This window comes from Perissodus microlepis, chromosome 17, assembly GCF_051167445.1.
Source record: "Perissodus microlepis isolate ML-2025 ecotype Zambia chromosome 17, ASM5116744v1, whole genome shotgun sequence".
Classification (NCBI taxonomy): Eukaryota; Metazoa; Chordata; class Actinopteri; order Cichliformes; family Cichlidae; genus Perissodus; species Perissodus microlepis.
Window position 1 is genome coordinate 33955495 of NC_140477.1, and position 26317 is coordinate 33981811.

The 26317-nt window shown below is 41.7% G+C and overlaps 2 protein-coding genes across 2 annotated transcripts in view; both read left to right on the forward strand.

Annotated features, from left to right (window-relative positions):
- The first annotated feature begins 376 nt into the window (after nt 1-376).
- cdc123 (cell division cycle 123 homolog (S. cerevisiae)) lies at nt 377-8306 on the forward strand. The gene is made up of 13 exons (XM_084910659.1): nt 377-506; nt 750-821; nt 1008-1071; nt 1301-1333; nt 1716-1811; nt 2814-2920; nt 3195-3246; nt 5862-5937; nt 6172-6294; nt 6604-6632; nt 6735-6836; nt 6922-7059; nt 7527-8306. The coding sequence occupies exons 1-13, from the start codon at nt 433-435 to the stop codon at nt 7587-7589; spliced, it is 1029 nt and encodes a 342-aa protein (XP_084766785.1). The 5' UTR covers nt 377-432; the 3' UTR covers nt 7590-8306.
- A 3298-nt stretch (nt 8307-11604) lies between these two features.
- camk1da (calcium/calmodulin-dependent protein kinase 1Da) overlaps nt 11605-26317 on the forward strand; it is a 74266-nt gene continuing 59553 nt past the window's right edge. Inside the window, exon 1 of the mRNA XM_084911175.1 lies at nt 11605-11977. Within this exon, the coding sequence (XP_084767301.1) occupies nt 11877-11977 (101 nt within the window). The 5' untranslated portion in view covers nt 11605-11876. The remainder of the gene's footprint in view (nt 11978-26317) is intronic.

The window sequence follows — 26317 nt, forward strand, 5'->3', positions numbered from 1 at the left end:
TAGTTTTAATGATCGGCTTTGTTTGCAGTAAAAAAAAATTAAGACATTTCACGGAAAATACACCTATATATGAATCCGGTTAATTCTTTAAAATAAATAAAATTTTTATTTTTTTACGTTTACAATTGTAGTTTAAGGCATCCACAGTGAGGTCTTCTTTTTAATAAACGATCTCCGTCAGCTCACTGCACGCCTACATGTGCACCATGAAAATGATTCCCTGAGCGAAAACTTATGGCACGATTTTTAATTGTACCAACAGCTAACTAATGTATTTATTTTCACCGTTTTCTGAGTAAAATTAAAATCATTAAAATCGATTCATAACTGTGAAGATTTTGTGTAATTTCAAGCCAGAATTTTAATGTGTTTCTAAAAGAGATTCGGAAGTTATTTACTGATGGACTCGTTTCCTTTACAGGATATTGCAGCATGAAGAAGGAGCAAGTTGTCAACTGTCAGTTTTCGGTTTGGTATCCGATATTTAAGAAACATACGATTAAAAGGTAAACTGCTAACGTTTGTAGAGCAAGTGCACTGAATGTTTTTATAATTGTTGCTGTAAAATAAAGGCCAGCTAGCCGGCTGCTAACGTTAGCCGACAGACAAAAAGCAGACAGCTGCCCTTTCTGTCTTCGTGAGTGTAAATAGTAAACAGTGCACCCTTCTTCTACTTCTGTGCTTTTATTTCATATATTTTGTTGTTTTCTGTGTATTATATACGTGATATGGTTCGTCTTGTTTTCCAGTCTGATTCTTCCACTGCCTCAGAATGTAATAGACTATTTACTGGACGATGGGACACTGGTAGTCTCTGGGAGGTATCAGACTACGCACACACACACACACACACACACAGACGGTTATGTTTCCTATGTGAAATTTCACAAACGTATTCTGTCGTGGAAATCATGATTTAAACGTAATTGGGCGTTATGACAGTTGCTCACAGATTACATGCTGTCTCTTCTGATTTTACACTTTTCCTCATTCTCTCTTCCCTCAAGTGACCACAACACACAGCAGACACAAACTAACAACAGCGACTCAGATGCAGAGGAAGACATTCAGGTAAGCTGGAGCCTTTTTTCAAGATTGGAAGAACGTCACAAAAATCATAAATGGATCGCACTGTCACTATCGCACTGAATATGACCTAAATAAGTGTGAAACAAATTTAAAACCTTAAATGTGACATATTAAGCTTTCATGTCTTTGGTGTCACATATGTGCTGTTACAGTGGTGGATGCTCATTTGAAGCATGGCCGATCAAGTTTCTAACTCTCTCCTCCCTTCTAGTGGTCAGACGATGAAACAACTACAACAGTCACTGTAAGTGTCCTTAATGGGTCCAAGTGCGCCTCATTTTTAAGGTTTTCTGTTACATCTAAAATGTTAGGATATATGTTATGTATTCATTATTATATATTTACAGTTAAACCAAAGACAGTCAATTCGGATGATTACGTAAAACCATTTTGCTAAAAAAATAGCCGAGTATCAGTTTGTAGTTTACATTACTTCCATGTATATGTTTCTTCATATGTGTGCTGTTATGTTAATATAGATATAAGCATTTAAGCTAAAGAGGTGAACTCATTCTTCTTTAAATCAGGTTGCATATATGTAATAAATGTGCATGACCTCACCTTTAAGCCTGTAGTATCATTTTGCTTGGTGGGAATAACAGCCTGAAATGTCATGTTTCTGCCAGGCTCCTGAGTTTCCAGAGTTCACCTCTAAAGTGCTGGAGGCCATAAACAGCCTGGGTGGGCGTGTATTCCCTAAACTCAATTGGAGCGCACCACGGGTAAAAACACTGCTTTCCTCTGCTTCAGATTGAAGAGTGTTAGCATGACCAACATCTGTTTGTCACTAAATGCCTCATGAATTATTCATTAAGGATGAGGGCATATAGTCCTGCCAGGTTTTTCTGATGTTAGTGTGACGAAACCATAATAAGTCATGTTTCCCACCTTTGATGTGACCTATAACCTTTACAGTTCAAGTGAAAACCAAATAAATCCAAGTGCAATAAGCTAGTTGCATAAGTGGGCACACCCTTAAGCTAATACTATTGAAGCACTTTTTGATATAATCAAAACATTCAGTCTATCAGCATGGCAAAACTTGACTTCGCAACATTTTTCCACCATTCCTTGCAAAACCTCTCCAGATCTGTCAGATTGTGAGGGCGTCTCCTTTTCACAATCCTCTTAACATCTCCCCTCAGATTTTCTATTTTGATTTGATTTTTCTGTTTGATCTGAAATCCAGCTTTGCCATTCGAATTTACATTTTATTTGAATTTACGTTTAGGCTCTCTGTCATGTCATACTGAAGGTTTTAGACTAAAAGTGAGTGGTATTTGGGAGTGTTCACAATTCCCTTCACCTTGACTAATGCAAAGCAACCTCAAATCATGATTATGCCACCACCATGCTTTACCTTGGTTTTTGCACCAAACATGCCTTTGGAATTGTGGCCAGATAGTCTTATCATACTGTAACACATTTTCCCACATGCTTTTGGGAGACATGATGTATTTTTTGCGAACTGTAACCTGGCTTGAATGTTTTTCTTTCTAAGAAAAGGCTTTTTTTATTGCCATCCTACCTCATAGTTGAGACACATGGAGAATCTGGGAGATTGTAACATGTAGGACATGTAGGACTCTTGGCAGCCTCATTTTCAAATGATTTATTGTGGTCTCATTTTTTAACAGCACAGCATGTTGTCATTTTAACAGCTGAATGCACACGTTTTATATCCAGTGTAACTTAACGTGTGTGTTTGTTTCCCCTCCCTACAGGATGCGAACTGGATTGCTCTGAACAGCTCCCTGCAGTGTCGCAGCCTCAGTGATATATTTCTGCTCTTCAAAAGTTCCGACTTCATCACGCATGACCTCACCCAGCCGTAAGTCCCATTGCCTAACAACAACATCACAATCGTAAACAACTGGGTTCGTTTAAAGAAAGAAAAAAGGAAAAACACCTGGTGTGGTGTGCGCAGGCCCATTTGAACTGGCAGTGTTGGCTGGAAAATTTGCTGGGCTGTAGATTTACCTCTCGCTGCTTCACACTCCATGACAAACATTCAGTATGGGCAGTGGTTGTGGAGCAGTGCGGGGAAAGTGAAAAGTAAATTTTTAAGGTTTTTATTATTACTTTTTTGTCATTTCCATGTTCAGATTCCTTCAATGCAGCGACCAGGACTCCCCAGACCCAGTCATCAACTATGAGGTATATACTTTCTTTTTCCCACCATAAAGAATATTGTACACATAATAGCACTGCAGCACATGCTAAGAGAATAGTCTCCAAATGTGTTTTTGTGTCATTACCCTGAGGCTTAATTTACTCTTGCTTTACACATGTTCACAAAATATAATAGAACATAAATCTGGAACAACAAAAAAGTAGATCAGATTAGACTCTCTGGCAGCAACAACCATTCAAAGTCTTTTCAATTACCTTACTTAGTTTGAATATCAACAGGCCACCTTGTCTATGTCTACATGCCTAAATGCATTTCTGTCATGTGATTGGCTGATTAGATCATTCTTTTAATGAGCAGCTGAACCGATGCAAATATTGAAGGTGCTGTTGAGTGTTTAGCTTCTTGTTTAAAAGGACTGATAGAACAAAAAACCCTCTGGCTTCTGCTGGTTGCCGACCCCACGTCGTTATGGAAATAACTGAAATTACTCGAGCACTTAAATCAGCTCACAGTGGTTCTCATCGCTGTTAAAAGATTGCCAAAGTATGGCCCGAGGGCCAGTGGCAGCTGTTGGTAGCATATGGTGAGGATGATGGGTGAAACAGTGTAATACTGCTGTCCCACTGTAATACAGAGCTCAGAGCAAGACCAAGAGAGCGTTTCTGTTCAGTTGTAGCTCTTCTATTTGAGCCATCACAGCAGAGTAAATCCCTCTGACAATAACAAATATAGCTGGAGTCAAGAAATGCCACCTCTCTTTATGATTAAGAAGAATAAAACCTAGAAAAAACTAAAAGTAAAACCCTTTTCTGAGCTGTCACTTTATGAACACAAACTACAAATGTGTCTTTTTATGGCGCCTCAGTCACTCGCTGGCTCCCAAAGTTGGCATTTTGAGAACCCAACAGAAAAATGCAAAGATTAAAATTTAAGACTTATTCAAAAAACTGGAGAGAAACGGTTTCACAAAAAACTTCACCATTTACACTCCTCAACATTTTCAAAAGAAATCATGTTTGATTAGTCTCTTTGCATTGTGACAGCACCTGTTATTATAACCCCGAGCTTATTTTGGTTTTGGAGATTATGAGGGAGCGCTGGCTCTGACTAAAAAGCCTGTGGACTTTCCAGACTCATACAGCAGCCACTTGTAAAACATACCCTGATCTCTATGATCTGTTTGACTCCAAATACACCAGTAATTTCTTAAAAACAAACATTGTATTCAGTAAGTAGCTGAGACTGAAAACTCACCAGAAAAGCAATGACTGGGTCATAAGTCAAGAGAGGTCATTTTCTTACAGGCTTGTTTTTCGTGACCTGGTGAGTCATCCTGTGTTGGCCATTAGGCTGTTTGCATATGAAATAAGATTAGTTAATAATTGTCAGCCAACCGCTACATCAAAAAACAGACACCCACAAACATGAGAGCAACAAGTGGCGACCTTTTCTGACTTCCCCTAATAAGTTTTGACACCTCAGTTTATATCAATAAAGATGGAGTTTGTCAACTATTAGATTGGGTATTAGGTTTTTCCCGAGGGTAGTCCAGATAAGCTATACAGGCAAAGATCACCCTCACTAACTTCTAATGCACATCCAGTCATTTAGTTCTGGAAGGAGACCTGAAATACAACAAAAACATGTCAGTTCAAAAGAGAGAAACAAGGTTTATCCTTAATACGTGACTAAGGAGGGAAAGAGTTGAAGTAACAACAGATCCTCTCTGTTCTGCATGAGCTGTTTTATTTATCAGTTTAACTGACAGAGGAGAAAAATGAGTGTTTATAGCTGGTGTGCTTACACAAAGGGAGCCTGTACTTCCTACCAGCATTTATTAGCACAAACTTGGATTCAGTCATGTGAAGGATTGGCTAAAATCATGCCAGACAGCCAGCGAAAATACAAAAATGTCGGGGAGGTCGATCCCATGATTTTTCCTGCCATTCAACTAAAACTTAAAAACTTGACTACTACAGGTGTTAGAGGTGGACTCTATAGAAGCACGCTGGGGAAAAAGAAAAAAAAAGACATTGCAGCAGAACCGAAATCCTGGAGTCTCCAAGGAAACGGAGATGCTGATTGATTGCTTTACAATCACGGCCACATTTATGAGCCAAGTAAACGCACTTTCAGTGTGTTTGTACAAAGTAACCTGTGTAATGTCATTGCTGTGTACAGTAATATTCACATCCCTTTGTTGTTTATATGCATTGCTCAATGGAATTGAATGCACATAACAGGACTGGGTAAAAAAAAAATACTGTAGTGCAACTAAATAAGATCAAATAAAACAGTTAGAGAGGTTTGATCTGCAAAGGATCCTGCACCTACCATCGTTTCTTCAGTTTTTTGTTTGTTTTTTTGAATGACACCATTTCACAAGCCTGTCCAGTCCTGGTTTAAAATGTCAGACTTGCATGTGAGTAAACTAAGAATAATGGTGTCATCTGAAAACTTCATTACATATTGATTCAGTTGGGAGTAATTTGCATGCAGAGCACTAACACATTCTTTGGGTTTCCTTGTATTATCAGCAAATCTGCTGCCGTATTTAAGTATTTCTATTGGCTTACTAGCGCAAGTGTCTCCTCTTTAATGGTTGTCTCACACTCTAACACTTGTCTTCTTTCTTCAGCTGGTACTGAGGAAGTGGAGTGAGCTGATTCCTGGCGGAGAGTTTCGCTGCTTTGTCAAAGAAAACAAACTGATCGGTAAAAACTGTCCCTCTTCTTCTTTTACCTGAGTGTTGTCCATAAATATCTGCACTGCGTTTGATCACGTTAGCCACCGAGTGGCTACAAATGGACATAAAGAGAGTACGCTTCATGCGTGAGACGGGAATTATTTTTAAAAATTCTCTGTACAGTTATTCAGGAGGCTAATTTAGAACCAATTATAAAATGTAATCTAAAGTGTGCTGACGATGTGTCTGTGCGATCTCCCAGCTATCTCCCAGAGAGACTACACGCAGTATTACCAGCACATCCTGAAGCAGGAGGAGCAGATAAGCCAGGCCATTCAGGACTTCTTCAGCCAGCACATCCAGTACAACTTCCTGGATGAAGACTGTGAGCATCAGCCTGCTTTTATTTTTCCCTGTACATGTAAATTTTAATGCAGTATTTTCAGTTTTGTAAGTTCTCCTCAGACAGAAACAGACTTTTTGTGGAGTACTGAAAGTCATTAAATATGTACTGTTAAAAATGGGGTCATTTAGGCAGGACGGAAATGAAAGCGAAGACTGATGACATTTCACTTAATTGTGATTTTAATGTTTAATGTGAGGTGGTAATAAAAGTTTGCTTTTTGAAGTTGTGCGAGACAATAGTGTGAATGTTAAATGATTACTCATTCAGATGTTTTTTTCTGCTTTACAGTTGTGTTTGATGTTTACAGAGACAGCCAGGTAACTCGATACTGAATGTTTTTCCTGATAAATCAAAAAAAACCCAACACACACTTTGTGAGCTGCATTTACGTGTAGTATGTGTCTTCGTGTGTGTCGCAGGGGAGGGTGTGGCTCATCGACCTGAACCCATTCGGAGAGGTGACTGACTCGCTGCTGTTCACCTGGGGCGAGCTGACGTCTGGAGAGGTCGCAGAGCAGCAGGTCAGTCATTGTATACTGTATGTCCCGTATTGCAACACACTCTGGAGTCTTAATGAATGCTCAGTGTGTCTGTGGACCTGTGCAGGAAGGCCCGGCGTTCCGCTACACCACCAGCGAGGTGACGGTGCAACCCAGCCCCTGTCTGAGCTACAGAATTCCACGGGACTTTGTCGACCTCTCCACAGGAGAGGATGCATACAAACTTATCGACTTCCTCAAGCTGGTAGGTCCTGGAAAGTTGCGTTCATGCATGACGAACACGTCGTCATGCATGAACGCAAATGTTGTTTGCCATTCAGGCGTTGAAACAAAAGACATAGTGAGTGCATTTTCAGCTACGGCTGCAGCAGAAAAAACTCAACTTCTTGCACCAGCATGTAGCCCAGGTTCTCTAAAGTTTGACCACTGACTGACCACCATTGTACTACCAGCTGGGACCTTTAGAGAGCATCCCATCAGTAACCACTGGACATGCTGAGCTCATCTGGTGCTGACTCCGTTACTGCAATCTTCCCCTAAACTTAATCATATGACGTGGAGAGTTTTTGATTATTTTTATTACCATAAAAAACGTACAAGAAAAGTACTAATTTCTAATGTTATACTCAACTCAAACACTACACTAGTGTAAAATGACAGATGACTGCAGTGAAGGGTTAAACTCTCCTCTCCTTCTTCTCCTGTTCGCAGAAGAAAAGCCAACAGGAAGAGTCTGAGGAGGAGGAGGAAGAGCAGGAGAACACGCCACAGTGACATCAGCGTCATCGGCTCTCCATATAAAATCTGCATGAAGTGACTCTTCACCCTCTCTTCTGTTTCAGCACCAGTTCCTTCTACTTTTTTTTTTTTTTTAAAATCTCAGAATGGTACGCGGTATACCTGGGATTTCCTAAATAGCTCCTTCACATTACTCGAATGGAGCATGTTAAATTAGCAGATTGTGTTACCCGTTCCTTAGGGACTCATTTCCTTCGACACTGCCTAGCGCCTTATTGCCGATCTTAATAGAGGCCTCTGCCGTGTCCAGGGGTTGGTTATTTCACTTTTTGTGGGGGCGGGGACTGTGTTACTGTAAAATGATGTATTCATTAACAATGTAAAGAATGTTTGCTTTTATACTTTGAGCCTGTGCAGTAGTCTGTGTATCTGTATCACATCTCAAAAACAGTCTCTCTTGGTTTGAAATCAATCTGATACACACACACAGTGTTAGTTTGTTTCTTTACCTATGGGGCTGACAGACTTCTCTATTTAACACTAAAACCCTTCATCACTGAGTCACCTTTAATTTTCTTGCCAGAAATCCCAGCTCCTCCATCTTTCCCTGCCAATTTCCTCTGAGCAGTTTTGACACAGTCATTGCTCCCAGCGCTCATTTGGAGTCCTGTTATTTCTTTTTTTTTCTCCCCTCATCACGCATCAATGTAGACTGTTGCTCCAAAGAACACCATTAAACTTCTTTGTCGTGTATTGACTCGGCTGTCAGTCTGGTGGGTGCTGTAAACCAGCACATTAGAAATTGATTGCACTTTTACGCAACAGCTCTCATTACCCCGAGAGCTAAATGAGCTGTGCACGCACGACACAGGGCAGTACTTTGTTTCTTTTCCTTTTTTTCCTCTTTTCCTCTTCACTGGATTGATGGAGCAATTATGGGGAGATGAAAGAGTGGGTGTCAGAGGTACAGCTCGCCAGGTAAACCGCTGTGGACGAGCAGCAACAGTGTGCATGACACAAATATTGTGAATACGCCTCGCCACTTGTCATCATTATGAAACTGAAACGTGTATGTAAACATCCAGTTTGACCTGGAAATAAGGACGAGCTTGTCTGCTGAAATGTGACACGGGGTATTTGCTGTTGGGGGGAGGGGGCAAATCACAAAATCTGATCTTGGTCATAAAGACTAAATAAAGGGTAAATACAAAGCTTAGCTAATGATGAACTCCAGTCTGTGATTAAAAATATAGATGTACGTACACACACACACAGTCACACTGACTCCAGTTCATTAAGTGCATCAAGCTAAAAAAAATACAGATACGATAGGCCTGCAGTTACACTCTCTGCTCACATTATTAGGTACACTTGTTCAACTGTTTAAGATATATGTCTATGAGCCAATCATATGGCAGTAATAAGGGCTGATAAGAAGGCAACAATAGCTCAATTAACCACTTGTATGCAAGGTATGCAGAAGAGTGTCTCTGAGTATACAACACACTGAACCTTGAAGCAGCAGAAGACCACACCAGGTGTCATTCTTGTCAGCTAAGAACAGGAAGCTGAGGCTACAGTTCATACAGGCTAAGTAATACTCGTCAGCAGAAGATTGGAAAATGTTGCCTGGTCTGATGAATCTCTATTTCTGCTGGGTGTGATCGCCTCGGTTGCTACCTTTATTCTGCCGTCAATTTTGATCCTCAGCATCTCTCCTTGCAAGTGGTTGGGCATCATGTGCTTCAGTTAGACTGATGTCCTTTACCAGGGCTGCCTCATCATATCCATGCTGCTCATGCTAAATGCTGTGCAGTAACCTCTCGAGCTCCAGCTTCAGTCATATCTGTGTTCTATTTGTCTTATAGCACTGAGCTGCCAAGTGCTTCTCAGTCATTGTGGATGTTTGTTTTCTGCTATTCTACAGTTCCCATGTGTTGCATATATATCCGCTGTCATTGAGTCAGCTGCCAGTTCATCGAGTCCATGTATGCCTTGTTTCAGACATACTTCTTTTCAGTTTGTCATTGTTCCTCAACAGCTGACTTCCAGGCTAGTATAGTGTTTTGTGGATACTCTTACGGAATGCATTCCCTGACCAGGATTGAAACCCTGACCTATTGTTCCAAAGAATGTAATGTTGAGTACCGCAAAATCCAGCTTCTTTGGTTGGCACCTAAGCAAATATCCAGCTCCTTAATATGGTAGATCGTGACTGCATTTCAGTATAACATCAGCTGCTAAAGAAATCCTTTCATCCATCCACACATTACATCAAGTCAGATGTCAGGTAGGATGGAAGCTGTACTGAGTTGGGGGCTGGGAGTGGGTCATTTAATACAAGCCATTTCAGAGTGTGAAATCGTTGGTGGGTTTGACATTAGAGGAAATATGTATATCAGCATCTCAGCCAGGCAAATGATTTCTGTACGTGCGCACATGTCTGCATTTAGAATGTCAGTGTTCAAGCTGCAGGCAGTAAGTGGGCCCCATTCGTCTTCCATGACCTTCATCTTCTTTTTTAACCATGGCTCTAACACCCACCTAGGATCCTCCCTCCCTTTGCAGCCGGGTAATCATCTTTCACCGGGGGAGGTCAGGTTTGCTGACTCAGAGAAAAAGACTAGGATGAGGGGGGAGAGCGTGGGGGAGAGGAGGTTTCCTCGGATGCTGCTGAGGAAGAGCTGCAGTAGTTTGCAGCCGGAATACTCATGAGCAGCTGAAGCTGCAACACATTGTCCTCCACCCCCCTCTCTCTCTATCTCTCTCTGTCTCCTTATAGTGCAAACATAACCTAGTGTGTGTGCGCGCGTGTATGTGCGCGTGTGTTGTGGGCAGTAACGCGGCCTGAGCTGACCTCAGCCCCTGCAGCTGTCAGAGCCCGGGGATCACCGCTCTTTCCGTCTGCAATCCAGGTGTTATGAGGACCACTGTAACTTAGGTGAGCACGCTGCTGCAGCTGGGCTCCCCGCTGATCCCTGGGCGCCCCGCTGAGCCACATGGACGCCTTTAGGGATCCCACATGGTGATGAATACATGATAGCTGTTGTCATAATGCTGGCGCATTGCGAATTTGCTGCTCAAAAGAAGTAGCAGGATGCAAGGAGCAGCATTCCACCGGCTCTCTTTAATGTCATAACACTCACTGCCAGAGTATGACTTGGACGCAGTTGTTAAATAAACAATCACAATCATAGAAGCAAAGAGGTGGATTTGAACACACTAGATATTTCATGCAACAGTGGGAACGGGGGGGTGGGGGGGTGTTCACCAATTAAAGGCGTTTATTAAAGACGTTTATCGAATTGCAGGTGGAAGCAGATTAGCCGCCAAGTTAGAGATGCTTGACAAACGCGATGCCGGAAGTTGTGAGGCTCTGTCTTCAAAATAAAACAATTTTTTTTGGGGGGGAAAAAAATGAGTGACGTGAAATAAATCATTCCAGATAGCGTATATGTGAAACTGTTTGATAAAACATCTTTCAAGAGTGAGACGTGATTAACCAGTTTGGTGAAAGTGAAGTATGAGTTTCCATTTTATTTGACTGTAAACCCAGAAAATAGGTTATTTAAATTATTGGTTAATTTCTTATCCAGTGAATGAAAAAAACAAACAAAACGTCATTGGATAAGAAAATAAAAAATCTGGAAGAGTGTTTTTTTAGACTGATTAATTTATTTACTACTTCCCGCCCCCATTGGTGAAAGTCCAGAAAATTAGTCTACTCGATTTATTTTATTGTGTTTTACAGGGGGGGGTTTTTTCATCTTTTTTTTCTTTGTACATACCAAAAGCTAATGAAGTAATTCAGACTCACAGCGTCAGCAAATGATTTCCCCCGTTCTTAAATCCTATGCTTTGAGTTTACTGTTAGCCTAGGGATTCTGGGGCTGATTGAAGACTGTATAATAGCTGTGGCAGTTGCAAGAAAAATGTTATTAATAATATTATTCCAGCTAAATTTTGGCTTGTCAAGTAACATGCTCTTATTTTGAAAGACCGTGGCGGAGGCTCTTTTGTTATTCGTCTACGTTTACGCAGCCACTATCCAGACGGAGGAGGAGGCAGGAGGGGGAGCGGATAAAGGGAGAGAGAGTGAGAGAGAGAAAGAGGAGGAGGAAGCGGGGACACGGTAACCTGCAGGAGGACTCACATGGTCCTGCAGCAGCGGATCCCAGACCATCAGGACTCTCAAACCCCTAACACTCTAGCCCACGTCTTCTTCCCCAACACCACCCCTCCTCCTGTAGTCTTATTTTATTTTCGCATCCTTGCTCCCGCAGCCCAGTGTTGGGGTCAGACTTGGGCCGGCAAAGCAGCGCCATGGCTCGGGAGAACGGAGACACCACCGGCAGAGGGGAAACGTGGAAAAAACAAGTCGACGACATTAAGAAGATTTTTGATTTTAAAGAAGTCCTCGGCACGTGAGTACACACGGTTTTTGTCTGAGTTCACCTCGTTGGTCTGAGTGATAGTCCAGTAATATCCATCCGGGCTTGTGTCTGTCTACAAACGGGGCTGCTGGGAGAGTTTATGGTGACCTTACTGCGCTCGGGGGCAGCGTTCAAATGGACTTGAAATGTGCATGAGTGCTGACTCTTGGACCGCTTTCTACATTCTTCTTCTGTGTCGCTATTACTGTAGTATTCCTGCGGATGCTTGTCGGAGCTCTGTGGTTGCTCAGCGGGGGGCTTTAATCACGTCAGTGGATTTCGTGCTGTGGCATCGCTGTGTAATAAAGCACCGAGTACTATTAATAATGACTTTATAGCAGTTGAATATTCCGCTTACACAAGATGTTCAGCTGTTTCAGTTTGTTAGGGATTACTTTTAGCTAGCGTGATAACTGTTTACACCAAATATTGAGAACTTTTAGCTAGCTTCACAATTCACAAATGTTATCTTTTCAGTCGTTTATATACCCACTTCGGCCTCTCGTCGTTAGTTCTACCTGTCGACATATATTTGTAATCAGTGACATTACACACATAAATGATTGTAGTGGTTTTAAATCAGGGCTTTGTGATATCAGCACATCAAGTGTAGTATTTTCGCAATGTTTTGAAAGAGGCTTGCAGGGCTTTTGAGAGCTTTTTGAGTAGCTGTAATCAATGTTGTTGCGCTCATCTTTGGCATCACATTGTCAGATTCCCATGGAAATGACTGTACACGTCTTTCATTTATTCCATAACAAAACATGCAGAGACTTGAGAATTGTGTTAGAGCTGACAAAATCATTTGTAAAAAGGGTGTTTTTTATGCTATGGGTGGCTTTTTACTGGTATGGCATGGGTGCACTTGCCATTTTAGAGGTAGCGATGCATTTAAATATTGGCCAGTTATTAATATTGGCTGATGTTGGCCCTGTCTGTTGATTTATCTGCTAAATACCTATACAGTCATCAGCCACTTTCTTAAGTACACATCTCTAATAACGAACGGGTAGAACCCCTGCTTCGCCTTCAGAACTACCTTAATTCTTAGTTGCAGAGATTCAACAAGGTGTTGGAAACATTCCTTACAGATTTTTGTCCATATTGACTTGACAGCATCGCGCAGTAGCTCCAGTTTTGTTGGCTTGCGCATTCATGATGTGAATTTCCTTGTTCAACCACATCCCAGTGGTGCTCTGTTGGGTTGAGGTCTGGTGACTGTTCTGATATCTGATATACCTGTATTAGTGCTGTTCCTGTTGTTCATCATAATTAGCGTTGGTCCAGGTTCAACACTGCGGTCATTTTTTTTCCTGCGTAGATATCAGTAGACAACCTTTAGCAACATCCAGGAACAGGATCCAGGATCCAGGAACAACACCAATGTGGGGATGTCAGATACACCTGATGAGTCATGTTCAAGAAACCAGTTTGAGAGGATTTGTGCTTTATGACATGGCACATTACCCACTAGTAGATTGGTTCAATGTGATCATAAAGGGGTGGACATGGTCAACGGCAATACTCGGGATAGGCTGTGGCATATAAACAATGCTCACTTCCTACTGAGGTTCCCAAGAAAATATCCCCTACACCATTACACCACCGCCAGCAGGCTGAACTGTTGATAGACTCATCAGAGCAGGCCATGTTTTCCATACTCGTGTCAACCAGTCTTGGTGAGCCTGTGTGAACTGTAGCCTGACTTTCCCGTTCCTAGTTGTCAGGACAGGTACTTGGCAGGGTCTGTGTGTTGTGCATTGAGAGATGCTTATTTGAGTTACCGTTGTCTTCCTATCAGCTCAAAGCAGCCTGGACATTGTCCTCTAACCTCAGGCATCAACCAGGGATTTCCATCCTGAGAACGCCCGCTCACCACATCTTTTTTCTCTTTTTCAGTCCATTCTCTGTAAACCTTAGAGTGCGTTGTGTGGGAAAATCCCAGAAAATCAGCAGTTTCTGGAATACTCAAGACTAGCCCGTCTGGTTTGGCAGTAAGTGGTGGCTACTCGCCTTACCAAGGCACTTTGTGTTGGTTTTTCCTTGAATTTTGTGCATACAGATGTCTCTGATTTCCCTGCAAAGTAAGTACAGTAGTTATTGCTGTTGAATGGATTTACATTCGTTTAGTGTCTCCTTCTGTATTCTTGTTTGTTTTCCTGGTGGCTTTTCTGCTGTATGGGATGTTTACATAGGGGCTTCTACAGTGACTTAGGATTGCTGAGTTGTTTAAAGGTGACCTTAAGCTGTAGCCGTGAAGGGGATTTTCTTGTGGATGACAGCGAGGCTTTAACAGACTGCAGGAATTTCATTCCCCTGGCAGCTGCAGCAACAGCAGTATCACCGATGCACTCGCAAGCTTTTTTCTACTTCAAATTAGACTCCTTCACACTTCCTCTCCTTGCTCCCCCTCATCCTCATTTAAACAGCAACAGAAACACAGGTCCACGCCTCCCAAATCTCTTGACAGTCTGTCCCTGCGAGCATCTGTCTGCCCTCTCTGGTTTCCTGCTGCGAGCAGTGAGCTGCGCCTGTTTGGACGGCAGCCTGGAGGGAGACAAACAGGGCGGACACAGATTGGGATTAACAGCAGACAGATTAGACGAACTTCCCCTGAATAGGAAGGAAGTTCCGTCACATTGTGTAATGATGCTACACCGCTAGCTTGTCTGGTCTGCTTCTGTGCCAGAACAGCCACAAATTTTGGACCCGACATTAAACACAGAGACAGGCACACACAGAAACGCACAAGCTCAGGATGCAGGCTGGTACAGGACTCAGTGATCCGAGTCGGCCATGTTGCAGCCACACATTAACCAGGGCTGCTGCTGACGGATCTTTGAACCTGATGCATCAGCAGAAAGGGGAATACAAATGTGTCTGTGTGTGTGTGGGGGATGAGGGAGTAATTTGTTAGGAGAGAAGGAAGAAGAAGGGGAAGATGAGAGGTGACTGGATGTGAAACAGATCCGTTTTGAGTGATGAAGCTGGGAGATCAGGGAAGAAAGCAGCAGACTGGAACAGCTCACAAAAAAATTCCTGTATTCCAGAGTGTGTTTGCTCATTGGAGATGAGTTTCCAGGGTAACTTTTTTCTTCGGTACCGGCACTGTGTTCGGGTGTAGCAGCACGTTTATTTATTTATTTATTTTTTGTGGAGGGCAGTTGAAAAAGGACTAGTCAGACTGTTGCTGCAGTGTTGAATGTGCTCTGCGTCAGCGTTTTGGAGCTGCATCTGCACCGACAGGATTTGATGTCACAGACCTGACACCGTCTCCTCATGCTGGATCATCCTTGATTCTTTTTGGGATAGTGTGTTTGTGTGCCTTAAACACCTCTTCTGTTCTGGGTCTTAATACCAATGTGTGACATATATTTTGTGTCCCCTAACACTGGATAAACCTCAGAAGGATTAGCTTACGCTGGCAGCTGTGTGTGCATTCGTGTTTATGTGTGTGTTTGGAGTCATGTACATAAAGCTCTCCTTGGTGTCTTATTACCCTCTCCTGGTGTGCATGCTCTGTGCGTCCCTGTCGCTCTCTGCTCAATAATTCAGCACTAACAGCAGTGTGTTCTTTGTGTATACACGTGTGTGAGAGCCTCAGGTAGGCTGCAGCTCTCAGCAGGAGGGATGATGATGAAGACGAACGGGACAAACTTTAAGCATCCGAGGTCTGTGGTCATATCCAGAGTTCCAAATATAATCTTCCCCACCCTGCGCCCTGAACTGTTTTTCCATTTCATAAATAAATGCGATAATGACACAATTGAGAGCGACAAATGCGAACTGAGGAGGAAACGCTAAGGCTTGCAAACCAACAAACAGGAAAACTAGCTGTGATTTTATTGCTATATCGATTTAGTGCTTTGATATCATTAATATAAATGTTAGTGTAGGGATGGCTTGTGAGCCAGAAGTACCTGAGGTTGGTGATATGCATAAACTGTAGGTTCCAGATCTGAAAAGTAAGGCTATATGCAGGTTAAAGTGCCTTAAACCAGTCTTCTTTTTTATGGTTTGCAGGGTACTACTCCAATGGTTTCAAAAGTACCTCTAGTTCTATATAAGTCTATGGGAAGACATCATTGGGCCCCCATTCTTCTTCTTTTGCTCCCTTTAGGGGTCACTGGGACTCACCTTATCTCTTACCTCAGAAAAGACTCACCATGCAATTCTGGATCTCTCCAGCACCTCAACTGGCTCCCTTGGAGGAGGTTCAGGCATGTCCTCCCAGAAGGAGGACTAGGACAGACCCAGGATATGTTTAGAGATTCCACCTCTCATCTGGCTTGGAAGCACCTAGGTGTCCCACTGCCAGAGGCAAAGGAGATGGCTGGGAAGAGAGAGGTCTTCTTTGATTAGACATCTATCCACACAACCCAGACGTACATGAATAAATGGAGGCGATTAGAAGTGAATGATTTACTAAGTTGAGTTTTCAGTGATGCAGCTGGACAGATCAATGCAAAGAGCCAGACAACCATTCACACTCACATTCACACCTAAGGTCAATTTAGAATCCCTGTTTAACCCAACTCCACTAACTGCATGTCTTTGGACTGTGGGAGGAAGCCGGAGTACCTGAAGAGAACAGGACGTGTTTGCGTGCAAACTTGCTGTGAGTCAACAGCGCTTACCACCACATCACTGTGCCTTAGGCACACTCACAAACTAAAACAATGAAACAACCAGTGATTAACTTGGCCAAAAAGCCAATATATTCATCCAATCCTCCAGCATTTGTAAGGCAGTCAAATCTGAATACTGCTGCCCTCAACAACAGCATGCGCTTACCTGTGATGCTACTCTGCTACATGTGCTGCAGAGTGCAATCTACAAACAGTGAAGCTGCTCTGACTTAGAGACTGTGACAGCATCATCCATAAGCATTTTTCAGCAATGTGTTCAGTTAAAAAAGAAAAGTTCATATCTGCACATGTTGAACAAGAAATACATGAAGATAGTCTAACAATACATTTTGTTGAGGTCTGCAAAAGTGTCACTGAGCACAGTGTATGCCAAACCTTTCATTAGCGCTGTGCTTTGTGTGTGTGTGTAAAACAGAGACTGAAAGTAAAGTGGTGGCCGTGATGGTGATGCATTGTGGGAACTTGACTGTCCCATCTAGGGCACGCTGCCCTTAATTGATGCTCTACTTCCCTGCGGTTGGCACCGTTCTCTACACTGTTTCTGGGACTTCACAGTCCACCCTCCCTTCATCTCTCCAACCTTTGAGATCTCTCTATAGCTCCTCTTTATGTCTGCAGCTCTACTTTGCTTATCTCGATTGTGTAGCTTTGCTGTGCCAACATACACGATGTCGATTTGAAAGTTTCTTTTCTTCTTGTTATAAATAGCAGCTTAAAAATAGAACAAAAGATGATTGTTTGCTATGTGACAACTTCATTAGTGGACTGCAAGCCCACGCTTTTAACAGTGCGTGTATGCAAACATGCTTTTGTGTGTGTTTGTGTGTATGTGTGTGGGGGGTGTAGGTAGGTAACTTTGTACATATGTACGTGCACGTTGATTTTTTTTTTTTCACAATCAGTTTGAGGCTTGAAAACTCACAGTGTGTCACCAGGCTTATCTGTGCATCTGTTCCATTTTCTTTATTTCTGCCGTTGAGTCATTTTCTCAGGCTGGTAAACTGTGATTGGTTGTTAGTTGTTTATAATCCTGTAGTGTTTTGTTTAGTGTTTTGTTTAGTGTTTTGTTATATGGGATCCATGTGTTTTCCAGACCAGACCCAGCTGTGCGTCTGTTAGGGTTGCAGAGATGCTCAGACCTCCTTCTCCTTGGACACGATTTGTCCAGGTGTACCGGAGGGACATCAATATAGATAGTAGAGCAGGGCGATATGACCAAAAGTAGGTGGAAAATCGGGAAAAATTCGGGAGAATGGTGGCTCCGGGAGATTTTTGGGAGGAGCACTGAAATTCTATATTCTCCCGGAAAAATCGGGAGGGTTGGCATGTATGGTTGTGGCAACATCATTAACCTTGTCAAACACCTCAGAGTAAATCATATCACAGAATATGACGAGCGCATGTTGAGGCGAACTGAAGAGGAGGACAGGGACAGGTGCTGCTAGGGCGAGACAGACGTCTCTCACGGAGTCCTTTAGTGCTGCAGGCAGGCAAGGTGTTCAAATAGCGCACAACTTCAGTTTTTTTATTTCTATATGATGATCTCTGGATGAGCTGGAGTCGAGTGTTTTAACCGATGCATGAAACTATACATTTTTAGACATAAGTTGTAACAGCCGCCGTTTTCTTTGTGAGTATTTATTACACGGCGTGCTGCGGGGAAAAGCCTGTTCTAACGTTTGAGTCTAAGGTCTATTTTTTAGCACCTGGCGGCTCTTTTTTACTTCTCATCTGTAAATAATCTGCTCTTTCACGTGATTCAGTTTATTTTGAAAAGTCTCAACAGGATCTTGAGCTTTATTGTGAAAGGTTTATGTGGAACATAAACAAGCGGACACGCGATGGTGTTACCGTCGTTGTTGCTAACCATAACGCATAAAAACAGGCGCTTGTCCGTCCGTAGTGTGGTTATATTAAATATAAGAGAAAGAGAGAACTTTAAGAAATTAATATAGCCACTACAGTGTCCATCAAAACCATGAAAAAATATTGCTGTAAACAGTTTATTTTGCGACACCACGAAACAAACGATAGCGTAAAATGAAAGATAGACGTTTTTATATCGTCATCTGATATATATCGTTATATCGAACAGCCCTAACCCTGAATATTACTTGGTATCAGATCGGAAAGAAAATCAGTGGTATCGCACATCACTAGCACTCATGCGATTGTTTGGCCTCCTTGGCTCCAGGTGTTGTGCTAGACAGTGATCATGATTACCGTCCGCGGGAGCGCGCGCAGCTGCTTAAAGCTGTAGCGTCCAGATTATTTACGTAGTCAGCTACTTCCGTGCAACTGATATAAGATGCGGTAAGCTGAACACAGCTTCAACCGTCTGTTTGTTGAAAAATAGTAACGGACCGCATTTTCTTGTTAGTAACTGTAACGGCGTTGTAACGATAGGAATAGTAATTAGTTAGATTACTCGTTACTGAAAAAAGTAACACCGTTACTTGTAACGCCGTTATTCCCATCACTGTTTAGCACCCCCATCATTTCAGCCCGAATGCAACTTTTTATTCATTTACTTATTTGAAATGGTTGTCGCTCAGATGGGAACACTTCGGAAAGCTGCCACTTCTCTGGCTTCCTCCTCAGGTCTCAGAGACAGTTATTTAAGTTTCTCTAGTCGCACTTTCTCCGTCTTAGCAATGCAAGCTTTGCTCTCTGCTTCACCTCCAGGTAAGTGTGTTTCCTTATACAGAGAAAAGTCTGATTCACTAAAATATCAGTCAATCAATTTATTTATAAGCACATTTAAAAACAACACAGGTTGACCAAAGTGCTGTACATAGTAAAAAGGTAAAAAGTAAAAAGTAGAGCAAACGCACACAAAGAACAAAACAAAAACGGAGTCACAATTAAAAGCCAGTTAGTAAAGATGCGTTTTCAGACGGGTTTTAAAGATGTCGAGTGTTGGAGAGATCCTAATTTGAAGAGGTTCCAAAGTTTGGGCACAGCAATCGCAAAGGCTCGGTCTCCTCTGTGTTTCAGTCTGCTTCTAGGAACAATTAGAAGCAACTCATCAGCTGACCTGGGAGTTCTAATTGGAGTATTTTTATTGAAATTTCAGAGTGGTCTGACAGAGCTAATCCATTTAGAGACTTAAAAACAAGCAATAAAATCTTAAAATCAATTCTATAACATACTGGAAGCCAGTGTAAACGAGCCAAGCCTGGGGAAATATGGTCGTGTTTACGAGTGCCTGTCAAGAGTCAGGCTGCAGCATTCTGAACTAGCTGAAGACGAGAGAGCAGAGCCTGGTCTAAAGACTATTACAGTAGTCAAGCCTGGATGAAATGAATGCATGAATCACTTTGTTGAAGTCAGCAGATGACAAAATGTTTTTAATTCTTGCAAGGGCCCTGAGCTGGAAGAAGCTGGCTTTTATAATTGAATTTATTTGTTTCTCAAATGAAAAACTGCAATTTTCCAGAAGGCCAAGTCACCCCTAAAAGAAAAACGAGGGTCAGAAGGTCCAAACAGTACAATCTCAGTTTTTTGAACATTCAAAAAATGTAATGCAAACCATGATTTAATGTCATCGAGGCAGTCAAGCAAAATTTTTAGGGAATCCATAGAATTCTTTTTAAGTGTAAAAGTAGATTTGAGAATTATCGGCATAACAGTGACATGAGATTCCATATTTTCTGAAAATATATCCTAATAGGAGCATGTAAAGGGAAAGAAGTAGTGAACCAAGGATAGATCCTTGAGGGACCCCACATGTAAGGGGGGGTGGATGCGGGTGAAGATAAACTTCTGTCAGTGCAGTTCCTTCATAGCCACACAGCTCTCCAGTCTTGACAAGATAATCCCATGATCCACTCAGATCTAAAAGCACTAAAGTGGCAGAGTCAGCAATTAATAAAAGATCATTAAAAACCTTTAAGAGCAGGTTAAGAACCTTTCCACGCACATATTTGTAAACGTGGCCGAACATACTCGAGTGATGTTTAATGATGTTCCGAGAGGCCAACGAAAAACAGTAACACTGCTCATGCTGCTGCAAGTCTACCGACCCCCAGCACTCCTTGTCCTCCTTGATCACGACAACAAGGGTGCTGGGGGTCATCCCCAACTGCTAATCTCATCACAACAAGCATTTGTGCCCCAGCAGGCTGTATCCCTGATTTCCCTCTCGAACAGCAGATGTTGTTGTCAGAACTCTTTAGGATTGCGCAACAGGTCTGAAACCAAATCCCCCAGTCAGGAAAAACAAAGCGAAAGATTACCGTCCAGTTCTCGACGCCACCTGCGTTAATTTTGTCCGACTGTCATCTCCGTACATCTCATGTTGGATATCATGCAGAGGGAAGGGTTTAGTTTTTTTCTTGTTGAAGAAAGTGTATTCAGTGCAGCATCTTTGAGGGCTGCCATTTAATTAATATAATATTAATTATTTAATTAATTAATAAGTAATGGGGAAATATGATTTTGTTTTCCATAAGTGGCAAAAATGGAGTCACAGTAAAATATAAAAAAAAAAGTTTCTGCTACGTAACGCCAAGCCTCAAATTTATCTGACATTTTATTTTTTAATGTACGACAAATGGTAGTGCGTGCCGTAAATGAGAGAGTAATAGAGTGAAGAAATGAAAGGTTACAATAAAGAATGGTTTTTAATGTCAAACCTTCAGCTGCTAAAGCAAAAACATGTATTACAGCACAGAAATTGGCTGAATTTCTTCTTTTTTTAAAAAAAAAAAAAAAAAGCTGAAGACAGCAAAGCTTTCATTTCATGACAACTTTCAGCCATTCCTCTGATGTTCCTACATGAACTTCCCCGCACTGTTCATCTATTTGAATAGGTGGCTGTATTTAGACATGAGCAGCAAGACACCAGTGTGCACACAGCTGTTCACCAGAGCAGTGTCACAACAGCACAGGGACAACAGGCTTTCAAGCTCGGGGCCATTATAAGCTGGATGCGGTTGCTGGGAGGCTTGAAATAGAGCGCTGATCCGATAATGGACTAAAGTTTATGATCATTAATACTCAGAGGTCTGAAACACGTGTCAATCTGTGCAGACAGATAGGTGTCCCCCCTCCACACCCATGCAAACATGCATACACACACATGGACACACCAGCAGTTTTGCCTCAAATGCATTTAGTGATGAGGAGTCTCGACAGCTGGCGAGCGGAAAAGCTACAAGGCTGTAGCTCAAATTTAGCAACGCTGAGATGTCAAACTGATTTCAGCTATTCAGTGCTAATTCCTGTGGAAATGCTCAACTCATCCATAACAAACCAGAACAAGCACCGGCAACATTTAGGTCAGTAATGACAGGATTCTCAAGTGCTGTGTACAAATCAACAACAACAAAACTGTTAACGGGAATTTAAATCCAGCGTTTTAGGCTGGGAATCCTCACAGTGACACCACCATGTTAACGCCAGGTTAATTGCTGGGATCCGGCAGAACTATTTAAAAAAAATTTATTAAAAATAAATACATTGTAAAAATGAATCTTTCTTTCAACCCAGATTTCCTTTTGTTCTCCAGTGAGCTCCTTTGGAAGCTTTTTAAACTCAAATCTGATTTATTCATGGGGGTGGCTCAGCAGTGCAGTGTTAGCACTGTCGCCTTACAGCAGGAAGGTGGGCCAGATGGGACTTTTCTGTTTGGAGTTTACAGGTCTCCCCGAGCCTTTGTTGGCTCTCTTCAAATAATCTGCCTTCCTCCCACAAGGCAACTTCTACCTGTGATAGTTAGGATGGGAACTCGTTTTACAATTTATAGGTATAAATTAGTTAGAGTTAGTTATATTCCATTTATAATAAAATAGTCTATAATCATAGCATCTTTAATGAGCCTCTTATATAATGGAGACGAAGACAAAGGGAGTTCTCAAACATTTTATTTAATAATGGAAAAGGGCAAGTCTTTTCTTGATTGTAAAGACCAAGGAAATTGTGGCTGGTTTTAAGAGGAAACCATCATCCCAGCCCACCATGACATCATGACTATGAAAGGCGGAAGAGGAAGTAGTTCCTTTGAATGTAGACAATCCGAATGTTATAGTTTCTTTCCACTGTGTTCCTGTTAATGATAAACTACAAATTTACTCTAAATTACTAAAATATCGATATTTTAATGTGAGAATCTATTCTAGAACATAAACGACTGGTATCGGAGGAATTGATATTTCAGAATCGATCCACACATCACTAATGAGTGCTGCTGTTTGACTGAGGAAGAATAAAGTAGTCGTGGTAAGCCAATCACATGACCACTTAAAGACAAAGCAACAAGGTGATATATACCAGTTTGTAAATTGTGTTGATAGGCCACGTAAAACCATGATAAACAATATATACGTGGCGCTTTTTCCTCAATAGTTTCGTCACGTTTACTATCTAAGGACAGCGCAGCGAGCACTCTCTGCTTATGACCAACCCCCCCCCCCCCAAAAAAAAACAAAAAAAAAACAGGGGAAGTTTTAGGAGTGACGGCGAGAGAGAGAGAGAGAGAGAGCGAGAGACAGCAGAAAAAGAGAGAGAGAGAGTTTTGAGATGTGAGAGATTTGTGACGTTTAGCGTGTTTGGAGTGTGTAGTTTGTGTTGTGGATAGTTTTGTGTTGTGTGTCAGAAGAATGAGGCGACTGCTGTCTCCAGGTAGAAAAAGGAGTGATACACCTGCTGCTGTCAGACCTGCAGGTATCAGGCTGTGATGTTCTCCTTTATAGTGGACAGAAATTATTTTTTTTGGAGTGGCACAAATAACTTGTGTGGCATCTTATCTTATCTTATCTTATCTTATCAACTAAAATAAAAATCAAACCTAAAATTTTGAAAAAAAAAAACCAAAACTAAATGAAATGATTTTGTAAACTTGGAAAACTAACTAAAATAAAGGAAACAATACATAAGAGATATCCGTAGTTATAGTTTATGTTAGTTTGGTAAGTTCTTGTTACAGCTTGCTTGATGAGGCATTGATGGACGTGTTTATTATGACTCGGGATGTCTGCAAGACTGTGAGTCACTGCTTTCAACAAGTTCTGTGTTTTTATTGTAACACCTGTACTAATTTCCTAAATCTTGCCTCTGACACATTTGACACAATTTTAAGTCCAGACTCCAGATTGTCCAGCCCAGTTGGGATAATGCCACAAAAGACAAAATAATGTAAGGAATACAGGAATATGTTTAAATTAAATGGCCAACAACTTTACACTGGATGGATAGTCATTAATTTATTTCATATAAATATTTGTATTCATTCAGAACCTCAAGATTAAGCAGTAACACCTTAATATCAAAGAGGAAAAATACGCAAATATCTAATATTATATGTGTAAGACATGCTGTATATGTAACATTTAGGTACATGTTAGACTGAGGTCCAGTAATTAGTCCTCTTGGGTACATTCATGTTTGTACCTGTAGGGGCCGCTGTTTCTGAGAATGTTGCTCTGGTGGTCAAATGAGAAAGATGTGTCGAATCTTAGCAGTGGCAACAAGGCTTTTAGCAAAATAATGGACTAAACATGTAATGAACAAGAATATTTTCAGTAGCTAGTTAAAGAAAAACAATGTCCTTGCAGAATTGTTTCATGCTGGAGGAAATTAGACCTTCTGACCTCAGCATGTCTTTAAAACCCTTGCAGCCTGCTAGCTAAGAAGCCTACACCATGTATGAGACAAACTGAACTAGTCTCAAAGACCTGACAGTGAAACAAAATGCCATCATTCAGATTTGAAATGCTTCTGTGATTCACGCTGTCACTGAAACACAGCAGATGCAGTTTCCTGGATAAGTCAAAATGAAGTGCCTGTCAGTAAATGTCATGGTTACTCTCAGAGGAATGCTTTGATTGCTTTGTGCTGTTTTCTCTGTTGTAGTTTCACTTCAGGCTTCCATACCTGGCCTGTGTTTCCTGTTAGTGCCACTCAGAGGTAGCTGCCGCTTCTATAGAGCTGCCAAATGGTCCCAGTTGGCAAACCATACTATTAATTAGCTTAAGAGTCACACTGTTCCGTAGTACACGCCTGGGCTTCAGTTCAATGCTTAATTCATTTTCATCTTCTCCCATAATTCCTTGCATTGCCGCAGAAGCACGTGATGGCCGAATGCAGTGAACGCCATAGCTTTCTGTCCAGTTCCCATCACACAAAGCTGCGTGGTGCTTTTTTGAGTTGGATATCCACTAAGTAGATCACAGAGGGCCACTGAAGACTTTTATTCTTATGAAAGTGTTCCAAGCCATCCATTTTCTTAACCCCTTTTCCAGGTTAGGATTGAACCTATCCCAGATGACACTTCAGTAGTAAACGCTGATGTCTGTGATACCCACTGCTCTGACCAGGGTGGCAGCCTCTACCTGAACAGAAATCAAGTCAGAAAGCAACTTAGCATATTTCCCCTGAAGGCTTTATTGCTTCCATTAGAGCCAGGAAAAAAAAATGAAGAGCGGAGGAGGAGGAGGGGAAGGAAGAAGAGATAAGAAATGAGGAATTGTAATGAAAAGCAATGAGGGAGGGGAATCGAAGCAAGTAGAAGCCTAAGGGGGTGGCCTCAGGGGCTCTGAGCGTTGTCCTCTTTCACTGCCAAAGAATAAGTAAGCTGGAAGTGATTTTTTTTCCCTGTCACCCTTTCACTCCTTCCACCATCTGCCAGTACTAGGAACAGAGCTTTTGATTTGAAAGTACAGCACTTGTCTTCCTGTTTTATTTTGTACAGCGATTCAGATCAGCCTTCCAGTGCTCATTATGCAGAACACAGAGTAGAAGCTAATGGAATCTTCATATTCACGATTGCCATCACAGTCTTAATTAATTAATGGTAAACTGCAGCAGCGTTAAAGGTTCATCCCAGAAGCACCTGACAGGATGCAGTGCTTCGAATGCATAATAAAATGATCAATCAGGCTGTGTGCGCCAGTGCCTTTGTCCTCTACACAAACATAAAGATCTGTGCTTTCCCTTATCTCTGGTCTGCTGCTGTGATAGCACTGAGCAGGAGGATAGATTGCCCTGCTAGGATTGATTTTTTTAGGGCAGGAGGAGGGAAACTCCAAAAGAGGTCTGTTCCATTCAGTTCAGTGATGCACTCATGCGTAGTAATGTGTTGGGTTTTTTTCCGACCCTGGAAATCACCAGAGGATACCTTTGAATCATATTAGCAGACGGCTATTGAAATCTTGTCTCTGGAATCAAGATTGAGCTTAATGGCAGCCATCAGTCCAGTCCTAAGGAGTAGATGAAAGTACTCATCAGCTCCACATGTCATCACAGGAGTGTAATAAAAGCTTAACAGGGAAGTTGTGCACAAGATACTGCTTTTGCTGCTTGTTGCTTCTATAAGGACATACACACACACATCCAGGCCAACAAAAGATTAGTTGTTGTGCTGAAACAAGCCAACAATAAAAGAAGAGAACTAACAGGTCCAACAGGCAAGGCTTCAGGTTTGGTATTGTTCCACTGTAATTGTGCATAATATACCGGGATATTTATATTTTAGAGCTATTTTGTTATATTTTGTAATATAACGTGTAATTTAATGAGTTAGTTACTGTTCTTACTATCTTCAAACAACTTCAGAATTTTGATTTTCATGATTCTGATTTACTATTTGTTGCACCCTTGCACAACCTTTTCTTGCACTGAGATTTTGGCAATTTAAATTCTGACCAAGAAGCACAGTAGCATGCACAGCATTTTGTTTTGA